This window comes from Colias eurytheme, chromosome 13 (assembly GCF_061535395.1).
Source record: "Colias eurytheme isolate Ceu_HAF_F1 chromosome 13, ilColEury1 Martin Lab GWU primary, whole genome shotgun sequence".
NCBI classification, from domain to species: domain Eukaryota; kingdom Metazoa; phylum Arthropoda; class Insecta; order Lepidoptera; family Pieridae; genus Colias; species Colias eurytheme.
In genome coordinates, this window is record NC_142992.1 from 6,474,892 (window position 1) to 6,487,426 (window position 12,535).

The window sequence follows — 12,535 nt, forward strand, 5'->3', positions numbered from 1 at the left end:
CTGCATATTTGATATTCCTTGTTTGTATTTCTGAGTCAAATAAACTTTATTATATTGCTAAGTTCTTTCCCACATTGATAGAAGTGCAAGCGATAGAAAAGTTATAGACAAGTAATCTTACTATTATCAAGACTAATAAATAGGTTACTCCATTAATGGCAATGGTCCGAGATACGTACTAGCTATCCAGGCGAAAAGTGACTACACTACCTACTCACACGTGATCGAATTTATGCGGCTATGGATTTGAAAAAAAGTACCTATGCATTCGAAGAGTCTACCTAGTAACTCGAATGGTCAGATACTGTAATCGCTACTTTTTAACAGTAAAAATACACTGAGCTAAGTGTGCTATTGATAAATTATTTTTTTACAAATTGAGTAACGATGAATTAGCACAGTTGAGAATGCCTATGCAAGTCAAGGAATGGTTGAGAAAATGTAGTAAAAGAAAAACACCTTTTATCTCTAGGTATAATATTTATTGATAAATAACAAACATTTTATCATACATACTGTATGTTGTTTAAAAACGTATACATAAAAAACAAGTATAAACAGTAAAAAGAAAAATATTCCGTTCTACCTTTGTAGATGGCGGCACATATTTTTATCCTTTACAAATCTAGGGTTATAGTGTCCTTAGTTTACAAAAAAAATACACACAAGACTATATTTTGATACAATGAAAATATCTACCATAGACAAGCACAAATGAATTTTTTCAATTGGAAAAAAGAAACAGCATTTTATATATATACAAGTGTCTATAACTAAGATAAATAAAAACTATTTATATAATACTTATAACGTAAAAAATAAAGATGATAAATTAAGGCGGAAAATTTTGATGTAATGGTGAATATTATAAGAGACTTGTCACAATTTTAATCCTAGAACCATAACTGAGCTTAAGTTAAGTGTTATCTTTTATCTGTGTCGGTGTATAGATTAAAAAAAATTGGATACAAGGTAAGTGTGATTTTTTAAGTATATGGATGGCCCATCTATTATTAAAATATTTAAAAAAAAATACGCAAGCGCTATCTTTACATTTTGACTTTTTAAATGTAATTAATCAATATCGTTACATTGAGAGTATAGTAGAGAATTGATGGAGCACTGGATTCCTAGTAGGAAGTTTGGTATATTTCACAAATTCAAATTCTAAATATGTCTCCCTTTTTAACGCGTATTATCGTGGGCGGGGCTTCGTGAGGCCGGGTACTTGTCATAAGCGTTCACCAATCAGCTACATACTCGCGCGCGTTACGTGCTAGAGGCATCCACCAATCAGCTACTTTGTAGCTTGCGGACGTGGGCGGGGTCTCGCTCGACGTACAATACGTAGCGAGATTCCACCAATCAGCTAAACAGTCGCGCGCGGACGTGGGCGTGGTCTCGCTCGGCGCACAATACGCAGCGAGATTCCACCAATCAGCTACTTCCTAGCACGCGGTCGTGGGCGTGGTCTAGCTCGGGGGCGGGGCCGGGGCCGGCGTCGACGCACGCGCGGCGATCGACCACGTTCCAGCTGTGCCGCGACCAGCTCCGCAAGCACACCGCGCTCCGCCAACATCGATAGAAATGTACATATGAACTCGTCGTAGTTGTGCGTCCGCCGGCAGTCGTCCACCTGTAATATAGGTTAAAAAATAACATCTTATAATATAAAAATGAATCCCAAAATGTGTTGGTAAGCGCATAACTTGAGAACGGCTGAACCGATTTCGATAATTCTTTTTTTATTATATTCCTTGAAGTACGAGGATGGTTCTTATGTAGAGAAAACGTAAATATGTACAACGGGCGAAGCCGGGGCGGACCGCTAGTTTAATATAAAAATTAAAAATATACATATTAAATAAAGTTGTTTTATTTGTGTTTGGTCAAGAGGCACTCCTCTATCACATGGGATAAGAAGCATTCTTTGAACTAATAATACTACGTAATTTCGTAGGATTATTAATCAGAGATAGATGATATTTCATATTTTGCTAATTAGCATATAATATATACTGGGTGACTATATTATCCATATGAAACTGACTATAACGCAATGCTATTAAAGCTTTAATATACTAAAGTTGTATTTGTGACCATTACTCAGCTATGTGATTTATCACAGAAAATATTTTTAGAATGTGATTGCGGATTGAATATCTAATATAACAAGATGACATATATTTTTTTTATTTGTTCTAGACATAATCTATACTAATATTATAAAGAGGAAAGGTTTGTAATTATGTATGTATGTATGGTTTTCACGCATAAACTACTGGACCGATTTCAAAAATTCTTTCACCATTAGAAAGCTGCATCTACACTGAGCAACATAGGCTATGTTTTATCCCGGAAATCCCAGGGGAGCGGGAACTATGCGGGTTTTTCTTTGAAAACGCGGGCGAGGCCGCAGGCGGAAAGCTAGTATAAATATAATAAAAAACATAAATTACCTTATACATATCCCGTTTATCGTTCTCGTCGTTCAGAGCCTGCTGACACGACTGCACCTCGCTCACAATACTGCTCAGAAACACATTTAATTCAGAATGTGTAAACAGTATCTTCCTAAATCTGTACGGTTGTTCCGGCGCTACTTCACAACACATGATTATGGGCATGTTGTTACTTTTCAAAAGGGCTGTAGTTGATGTTGGGTGTAACTGAAATATTTAATATTAGTTAGTTCTTTAAAGAAACGAATCTTCAATGGCGGCGCTTATCATTCCCTCTCGCTCACACACGGCCGTACGGTATGCAAAAAAAAAATGGAAAAATAAAATCACTAAAATGTATTTGATTTTCCCTATAATAGTTTTTATCATAAATTTACAATGACAATTATGCATTTGCGAAAGTAAATAATGTTTTATTGGAATTTGACAAAATATGTTCTTTGGGAAAAGTTGTTCAGTTTTATGGGCTTATTACAAGTATTATGGGGATTTTATTACATTCTGTATACGTAAATATGATAATTCATATAAATACACAAATACAATAACAAAAAAGTTTGTCAACAACCAATTTGAAATAATTAATAAAATAATTATCAATTTACGTTATTTTTATTTTCTTTTTTGATGATCCTACCATCTGTCAAAGTCAGCTTTGGCCGCCATTGAAGATTCGTTTCTTTATTGAACTGACTAATATATGATATTATTAATTTTAAAGCGCATCACACGGTGAAGATACTATAATATTTTATGTTAAGATTCTCTAATATAAAATATTACAGTATCTTAAGGTATCCGGTATCAGCGTTCTGACCATCATTTTTCTTTTTGTCATTGCATACTAAGACCCTTGTAGAACCGCCATCCTGTTACAAATGACCCGAAATTTTGTGTCAGTATCTCCCGGCCTATAGATGGCTTATCGCTTGGTATTTTAAGATATTGAAGGTAAAATATATATTATATTCGTCGTGTGTTATGGCTCATAGGATTTGTATGGCGAGCGATAATCGGAAATATGCTCTAAGATATATATTTTACATTATCTTCCCCGTGTGTGATGCGCTAAGTATGAATTTAAAATCTTATTCAAGTGAAGTATTAAGAGATACTTACATTCGTCAATATTTGATTTTCACCATTTATTGTGAAAAATTTACAAGTAGCTGTCTGCTCTACAGGATCAGCTGAAAATTAAATGATTTATTTTAAACAGATTTTTAATTATAAAATTATACCACTTGTATTTGGTTACACTATTCCCTAATAAACTATGATTACGGTGGTTACAATCATCAACAAATTATTTTTAAGAAAAAAAAATACATTACAGGTTGGCATATAGTACCAAATTTTAAAATTCGACTGACCGGTTGGCTTAGTTGGTAGTGGCCCTGCCTGCAAAGCCAGAGGTTGTGGGTTCGATTCCTACCCGGGGCAAATATTTGTGTGATGAACATAGATATTTGCTCTGTGTCTGGGTGTTTATTATCTATATAAGTATTTATTTAAAATATATATGTATGTTTATCAGCCATCTGGTTTCCATAACACAAGCAATAGCTTAGTATGGGATCAGATCGTGCCATGTGTGAAAATTGTCCTGAAATATTATTATATTAATATATTGAAATATTATTATATTTATAGGAATTTTTATAGGAATAACATTTTTATAGGAATCCATTCAGTTATCAGCTATCACATGTGTTGCTCATTTAAACTCTACATCTACCTTCATTGGTACTAACCTAAACTAATACTTTTATCCTGTTGTGGTCTATCTGAAACACCAATCTCAATGGTGATAGGCTGAATATAATCTAAGTCAAAAGATGGAGCCTCCATAGCATCTAATGCATTTATAATTGCATCTTCCGAGACTTGGTTAGAGGTATCATTTGATAATTCCTCGCTATTGTCCTGTGATATTGAGTCTTCTGTAAAAAAAAAAACTATATTTATACCTACTTAAATTTAATCTTTCTTGGTATATAATGCAAATGTAATGCAATTATTACAAGGAATTTTTCTATGAGATTAAACCTTGTTTTTAATAAATCTGTACAAATAATATTACACACAATTAGCTATAATAATATTAACCTTACCATTATAATCTCTCGGCTTTGAAAGCAAATGCCGCAGATGTTTTCCTATTTTAGAAATGGCTTCTTTAATTCTCTTTTGATTCATTTCAAGTGCATTCAGTTTTTGTGTCAGGGCAATTCTTCTATCGGGAACAACTGCCATAAGATTAAATCTGTAAAGTGAATAATTATATTTGTTTATACTATGTTTATCTGCACAAGCAATAATCAAAATATAAAAAATTATGGTTGTCAACTTAAGAGTGGTGTTGCCTCCATGGGTAAGAATAAATTAAAATTATCCTGAAGACAACAGTGTGATCCTCATCACTTTAACTACATTCAGTATTAGAATTAATTGAATTAAGAACATAATATAATGAAATGTAATAAAAAAACTTTGCTAACAAAATTTGCAGTGAGTCTAATTTCCAAGTATTCATTTGAAATATTAAAACAGTCATTAGAGACAGTATATTTTGTTATACCTTATATCATGGACCTGTTCACCAGCATCCCGGCCCAGCCGTTCAACCATGACCCTTCTAAACTTTTCTGTCCAGTCTTCATTAGCTTCCCAAGGTCCGTGATCCATTGGATATGGTTTCAGCCCATCCAACTCAAATAAATGACCATTTATTGGCACAAAGCTTACAAAATGGTATGCTTCTCCTAAAATTAGATAAAGTATTTTAATTTTCAACTCTATTAAATGTGTAGTAGCATTGTAAAATGTACAAGTAATGTTTTTCTTTTCCAATTTATTATTTTTTAAAGACAAAAGAAAGTATAAAGTTTATGGTAACCATTTATTATAAATTATTATTAGGTAATTGCAATTTTTATTCATCATAGTATGGAAATTATGACTTTAAATATTTGATTAAGCCACAGTTAATTTAATAGTTATGTTAAACCTGTAAATCGTCCTGTTGGAACACCAGCATTTTTATCGGTCTTCTTACGAGCTTGTGGAATAGCATGTGAATTATGAGCACAGGCAAGTTCTGGTGTATTTCCAATCGCCCAACCTTTGTTTTCTGGATTCATACCCAATGTGTGGTGCTAAAAAATTTTCTTATTAGATACAGTCGAATAGTGATCGCTAATTGTATTTAAAATAAAACATACTTTCAATCTACTTAATGTCTCTCCCAAATGAAGGTTAGGACAGTTCAATAATATTGATAATAAAGCATGTGATGCACAGCTATTGGGAACCATTTGTTGAGCAAAAAATATATTGTTAATAGTTTCTTCATCTCGAACAAAACTTTCGATTTGCTCTACAAATTTCCGTCGCGAACGTCTTTCTTCTATCCATCGAAACAGAAATATAAACCCATAAACGGGACTTTCCAAGGGTTTGTGTAAATCATAGATTTCTTCAACTTGAACTCCCTTGACACCAAAATCTTCCAGCAGTAATGTAAATAACCCCGGATCACTCTCTAATTCCAACCAACCTTCGGTTAGGCTGTTCAACTCTACCGGCATATTTCTCATGTATTTTAAGTGAAATACACACTTTTAATATCAGACAATATCTACTCTTTGGTATTTTATGTAAATGCAATATTAGCAGAGTGAGATATTAGTTAATTAGTTTAAGTAATTTGTTGTTGGAATCAATTAAGATTTAACACCGTGTTTACTGTTGACCTATTTGACATCTGACAATTGACTTTGACAATTGACATTTTACATAGACATAAGCACAGATGATATATTTATTTTCGCAAAGGCGATATGTAGTTTAAAATTTAAATGGAGAAAATTATTATCATATGAGATCATGTGGCTTAGATAGAAAAATATCTTTAAATATGGTCGGTTCAGTTGCAGAAAAGGTCAGCTATAACGTTTGAAAGATATTTTAAGAAATTATAGACTCCAGCAAATATGAAATATTTTTTTTTTACAAATTCCTCTCTTTCTTTTAACTTTATCCAAAACCTTGCCTATGCTCAATGCTATACGCTGGCCTTACAAAATGGAACAAAAATGTTCAATATATTTGTAAATACCGCATAGTTCCCGTTCTCGTGGGATTTTCGGAATAAAAACTATTCCATGACAGTTTTCAGGTATCTTTAGCTCTTTAGCTCTCTATCTTTGTACCAAATTTCATCTAAGTTGCAGTGCAGTGAAATTTACACGAAAAGTAACTTACAGTTACATATAATCAATAATATAGTTATTACAAGAGACATAGAGAATGCGTATTATGAGGCGGAAAGATAGTTTCAGCAGTTATTACCTATTATTACAATCTCTTGCAATACGGGAGCGGGGAGTGGTATTGGGGTACGATTTTAAAAATTTTATAGAATCGGAATGGTGTATAATATATTATATAACTTCCCCAATAAGTAGACCTTAATTATTATAGGTAGGTATAAATTGAAATCCAGAGGTTTCATTTTTAAATAAAAAACAGATGTTTACAATTGGAACAACATTTATTTTGTATGTACACTCAAATTTCGTAGCATTGTAAAATGTACAAATAATAAATGCACAACTTCAGCATTAAAAATCTTCAAGGATTACCTGGCACACTTAAAAGAAAATTTTATAAAGTCGTAAAAGTACATCGTATTGGTCCCATTCTTAATTGTTTTTTAACGCATGACTTAATTACGATACCGGGGTCTTATTGCGTCTTTATTATTAAGTAGATGAATCAATATTAAGTCTTGAAAGAGATATTTGGTTCGATTACTCACGTGGAGTTTAAGCGATTTATAAGTAATAATTAAGTAGTTTTTGATTTTATTTTTTTTTCCAATTAGGATTTAATACGAATAAAGAAAGATAGGCACTGAACTTTAAATCAACTGCTACATGTGTGAACATAAAAAATTGCAGTTTTGATATGTCGATTTTGATATGTAAAGGATAAACGATAAGAAATCTAATATCAGTATAAGATAAAACTACATACTGTTGGTAAAAAAAAAGAAATTTCGAAAATCCACATTAAAATAATGTATTAAACAATGAATATATTGCAATCGTTTGCAATTTAATAACCTATTGTTATTTCATCAAGTCTTAGGTACCTGTAAAACGATTACAATTCGATTGTCAACATTATTAAACAAATAAAATTTAGTTTCAAGTTGTGCAATGAAAACCTGTACAAATACAAATCATTATTCTTCACCGTGAATACATTAAGTCGTTTATTATAGTCGTTACTTGAAGACTAGAATGGAAATTAAATGGAGCGATAAATTATTAAATATAACACTAGTTCTAATTTTACGATAAGCGCGACTAAGGGTCGACGCAAATACTAATATGTTGGAATCTTCTTTAAGTATTGGTATCACTTTGCAGTTAAATCTCATATAGATACATCCACTCTAATCAATAGTTTTAATTAGATTATATTTTATCACAAGTCACTAGCTACGTCGTGTTAATTACATTATAAGTGCCTCTAGGGCTACTGTTACCGTTGCCTAATTTATTGTAGTCTTTGTTTATCGAACGTGGAATATCTTATATAACGTTAGGTCAAATATAGCGAACATTTACAGTGAGTTAGTCATTGAAAAAATATAATTATCCACATACCGTCCTGAACAATGAACACACAATATGTTTTATAAATTGAGCAAATAATTTTTATGAACGTAAGAGGAAGTATAGTGCCGTAATTGTATGTTTCATATGTATTCGTGTATACGCTAAAAAGTTAATGGCACAAACGTACTCTATTCGAGAAACGGGCGTAGTCGGGTTTTAGTCGCGGGCGGGTTCATGAAAGTAAAGTGACTAAAAGTACATAAAATGAGTTGCTTATTATATGAAATATATTAAGGATATGTATAAAAGATATATACAGAAAAAAGCTTTGAAGTGTGGAAGTAATTTATCGAGTAGTGTAACAGTAACAACCCCCTTAACTGCCCCCCGGCTACGCCCATGATTCAGGTGTATATTATATGATCTATGCTCGTTCTACATAACCAGTGGGCAAGAATTTCTCTACGTTACATACAGCCCGTACAGGTACATCCTCAAAAACTCTAACAAATGGAAATCGTAACATCCAACATTTTTTTGTAGTTTTAACTTTTAACAGAAATAAATACAAAATTTTCTTACGAGGTAATAGGTACACGCTCTTATAAATATATACAGCAGGTAGGTAAATTAAGTAACTAGTTTAATCATTAATAACAATTTTAATATCACATAAGTACGCGTCGGTCTCGAGCTCAACATTCTAATATTATTCGATTAAACAATTAAAACGATTCCACGCGTGGATATTTATGGACGTATAATAAAATAATACCGCAACGTTTCAACTATATCTATACCTACGCGTCGCCACGTAAATGCTCGACTGGGCTCGCTCCACAATATGTACAAGTCACACGAGGCAGCAGTCGATCTAAGGGAGCGCCTGCGGGTCGCGCGCGTTTCATCTGATGGCGTGCGGCGCGCGGTACGGCGGCGGCGGCGTCTTGGGCACGGGCGCGGGCGGCAGCAGTGCGGGGACGACCGGCCCGGCCTCCAGCTGCCCGGGGATGGGCGGCGCGGCCGCGTGCGGCGCGCTGCTGGTGGCCGGCAGCAGCCGCGCCGGGTTCAGCTTGATGGCGTCGTCGTACGTCGGCGGCGCGCCGGCCACCGTGTCGTAGTCCGGCGGCTTCTGCTGCATCGTCTCTTCATCCGGCATCGAAATCACATGGATTGGGTCGTCAATCTGTAACGTGCACGATGCAAAATGAATAGCTATTCTAATGAAATTTTAAAATTCTGAAATAGTTGTTAGTTTTAATGGTAGGAATACCTATGAGTACACTACAACTTGGTGTAACATTAAGACTTAAGTTATAGTAGTTAATCAACATAACATAAAAAAATAGTTTCATGTTTTCGCATATCGAGTTGTCCCTCTGAACGGACGAACCGAATGTGCCGTTCATCAATTTAAATTATATTGAGGTTTTGAGACAAAACCAAATTTAACCTTGTTATCACATCTACACCTCGCTCTCAAACCATGCTAATTATTTAAAATGCCACAATTTGCTATACAATGACCGCAATTTGTGCCCCAAAAATGGTTTAGATTAGTATACTCACTTGATGGGTATCAGGCGTAGCGCGGTCATTCTGTGGTTGCCGGGCCGGAGACTGCAGCCAGCAGCACATGGCAGCGCATATGAGCAGCGCGCCTGCGACGATGCAGGCCACGCCCACATAGCGCACCGGCTCCGCGTAATCTTCGGCCAAGCCCAACCAATTGATCAGGGCACCCGCGCACAGCAAAACCATGCCATATCGGTATGGACGTTGTGACTGTCTACCTTCGTCTAAGGACATGCCTGGAAAGATACAAAACAATTATATTATTTTTTGCTGCTTTATTAAAATTAATGTTGTATATAATTTATGATACCACAATTATAATTTTATGTGCATATTTTAATTCATGTTTGTTTTTTTGAAATAGCGTTAATGGATGTTTTTGTTAATTTAAGTTAAAAATAATGATGAGGTTCTATAGAAAGCCTACTGACATAATTATTATGACTAGCACTTTTCCTTTCGTATACAATTTTAGGCAGCAATTTAGTGAAACGATCAAAGCTATAGAAAATGACTGTCATTGCTCACTGGTACATAAGTAATTGTTATAACGGGACAGTTTGCAGTTACCGGTGGTTTAAAAATGAAGCCAGAGAAAGTTTTTTTGTTAAATTAGACACAATTACCGTGAGTTTTGGGTCAAAATATTTCCTAAAAGGAGTAATCGAGGCCGTTTGAATTCTCATAAAATGCGTTAAGGAAGAATGTTTGAAGCCTTTGAATAACTTTGAATTGTTGGTCATCATGGAGGTCAGACACCAAGACAATGGATTCTCAGGAGATGTAGGTCAAGTTCGAAGCGTGTCGACTTGAGCGTCACGCACAACCGCAAATTGAGAGTAAAAGAAAATACAGGTATCATTTTCAGAGGACTTGTGTAAAATTGTAATATTTTTGTTGTAGGTACCTCCTAGCATTGAGTTATTTTAGTGACAATAAGCTTCATTATTGTCGTTACGTAACGCTGTTTATGCCAGATATACCTACTGCGTATTGGGAGCGTAACTTGTATGGCTTCGCAAATTTGCATCTTATAACCATGAACTGATTATGTAAATTAGCGCCGATAAATGAAACGACACAAACAACGATACGATGCATAAGTGAACAAAAACTTTATGAACAATGGCAAAGGTAAAAAATACAATCACATTTGCGCATGGTAATTTTCTACAAAAGATTCTAATTGAAACGGCATTGATATTATGTATGTAGGTACGTACGATGGCTACGTGACAAACAGCGTGCAAATCTTGAAATGGGATCCGAAATGTCTACGCACCTTTTAAGGGTTGGTTAGTTGTTATACGTCATTAACATGACCTAATTCTTTCGGCCATGCTCAATTTACACTTTTTAAAAAAGGTTAAAGATATCTCGAAGCTCGTTGTTTTTATAGAGTTCAGGTACGCTATTGAAAAAAAATCGAAGTTAATAAGTGACTTTTCCTACATTAATTATTATGTCTCCTATATTAATAATTTAATAGTATGTAGGAGCCGGTACTTTTGAACAAAGGGTCTAGGTGCCGAATTATAATCACAAAAATTAGGGAATCCCCTGTCAGCTTTGTACTTACAGACTTCAGTTCGTCTCCGATACGGATAATCTAAAGTCATAGGTAACATTGCAACGGCCCATGACATTTTTGTTATAGAATTCACTTTTATCAATAATTATTGTGCGCGAGTTAATTTATATTGATCACTTTATGTGACTTGCGAGTATATTTTTATTTCACTGATATTTTCACATAACTGATGAAATGTAACAATAGGAAGTACAATTATACTGGATATTGAGAAATATTTATCTTATCAGTAAGATTGAAGTCTAGAAGCTGTATATCATTTACATGATAAAAAAGAAAACAAATGAAATCCTGCATTTCACGTTTTATTTTTCGACTTCAAAAATTATTATACTTAGGTAGTAGGTACACAACTGAATTTATTTTAAAAAAATTACAAAAATTATAGGGAATATTTTTTTTATCACAATTTTCATAATTAAATATTAAAATTCCTTTATTTAACACACCTAACAATAAGGCGAATTGGATATCAATACTAAAAAAAATAAATAAAAAAAAATGAAGAAAAATGAATATTATTACAAATCAATACCTGTATGGCGATCATGTTGATGCATCGATTTGATAAGGCACAAGTTTCGCGAACAAAGCAACTTCTATTTACAAATAAACAAATTTTATTATATCACGCGTTACTCAACCGTTATAATGGGCTACAAACTTGAGTCATGGTGGTCGACTAAATTAGTATGTGCTTCGTAACTTTGCAAGTGACACTTGTACGTCGTCCCCTCGCCCACGCACCGTAGGTACTCATATGTACTCGAAGGGCTTCTTTGTCCGTCAATAACTGGTGCTGCTAACGCGATAATATTCGGTAACTGGATTAACCTACACCATCTAAGTAACGTCGATATATATAGCTCGTAGAAAATCTTGTTTGCCATACAATAGATGCCTAAAGGTTAGCCGACAAAAGGGTTTCAATCCGCAAGTGCGACGAACGTGCCATTTGTGCAGCTCCGATATACCTAACTGGTTTTGTTGCTTTTTGTAAGAGATCAAATTATAATTTGAATTTTGATTGAAAGGAAAATTGTTATATCCATACGCCATACGCCTCTGTAGCTCATATAGCTGATGTGTTGCTAGTTTCAATTACCAAAACAATTGTAAAAGTGGAATAAAATAAAACAATTTGTTAAAACGAATAAGAACCAAGATTGCCTATTCATCGCTTTTGAAGAGAATGAGTATAAGAATTTAATTTAAGCAGCCTTTAAACCTACAGCGACAAATATTTAAAATTAGATAACCTCCAACTTCCTCACCCA

The 12,535-nt window shown here is 34.1% G+C and overlaps 2 protein-coding genes across 8 annotated transcripts in view; both read right to left on the bottom strand.

Moving 5' to 3' along the window:
• Positions 1 to 497: 497 nt before the first annotated feature.
• Positions 498 to 6,216, bottom strand: caly (ubiquitin carboxyl-terminal hydrolase calypso). Its single transcript, XM_090108822.1, has 8 exons — positions 5,687 to 6,216; positions 5,473 to 5,620; positions 5,044 to 5,227; positions 4,577 to 4,728; positions 4,217 to 4,405; positions 3,582 to 3,652; positions 2,460 to 2,669; positions 498 to 1,636 (listed from the first exon to the last, which is right to left on the bottom strand). Exons 1-8 carry the CDS (start codon positions 6,059 to 6,061, stop codon positions 1,442 to 1,444), a joined length of 1,524 nt encoding a protein of 507 aa, XP_089964948.1. The 5' UTR covers positions 6,062 to 6,216; the 3' UTR covers positions 498 to 1,441.
• A 782-nt stretch (positions 6,217 to 6,998) lies between these two features.
• The window catches only part of LOC149903424 (uncharacterized), a 61,352-nt gene continuing 55,815 nt past the window's right edge, over positions 6,999 to 12,535 (bottom strand). For 6 of the 7 annotated variants that reach the window (XM_090108729.1, XM_090108727.1, XM_090108733.1 and 3 more), the window contains 2 exons: positions 9,662 to 9,903; positions 6,999 to 9,278 (listed from right to left, as the gene is read on the bottom strand). In XM_090108729.1, coding sequence (XP_089964855.1) covers positions 8,997 to 9,278; positions 9,662 to 9,903 — 524 coding nt within the window. In that variant the 3' untranslated portion in view covers positions 6,999 to 8,996. Of the gene's footprint in view, positions 9,279 to 9,661; positions 9,904 to 11,793; positions 11,939 to 12,535 lie in introns of those variants that run through there. The other variant, XM_090108731.1, reaches the window with a different exon arrangement.

What these genes read in the sequence shown, in the direction of transcription:
- caly (XM_090108822.1), bottom strand. Translation starts at nt 6,061, where the DNA reads ATGAGAAATATGCCGGTAGAGTTGAACAGCCTAACCGAAGGTTGGTTG. An exon ending in AAAGCCGAGAGATTATAATG is followed by an intron (nt 4,406 to 4,576) that starts GTAAGGTTAATA and finishes TTTTTTTTACAG; the next exon opens with AAGACTCAATATCACAGGAC. An exon ending in AAAATCAAATATTGACGAAT is followed by an intron (nt 2,670 to 3,581) that starts GTAAGTATCTCT and finishes TAAATATTTCAG; the next exon opens with TTACACCCAACATCAACTAC.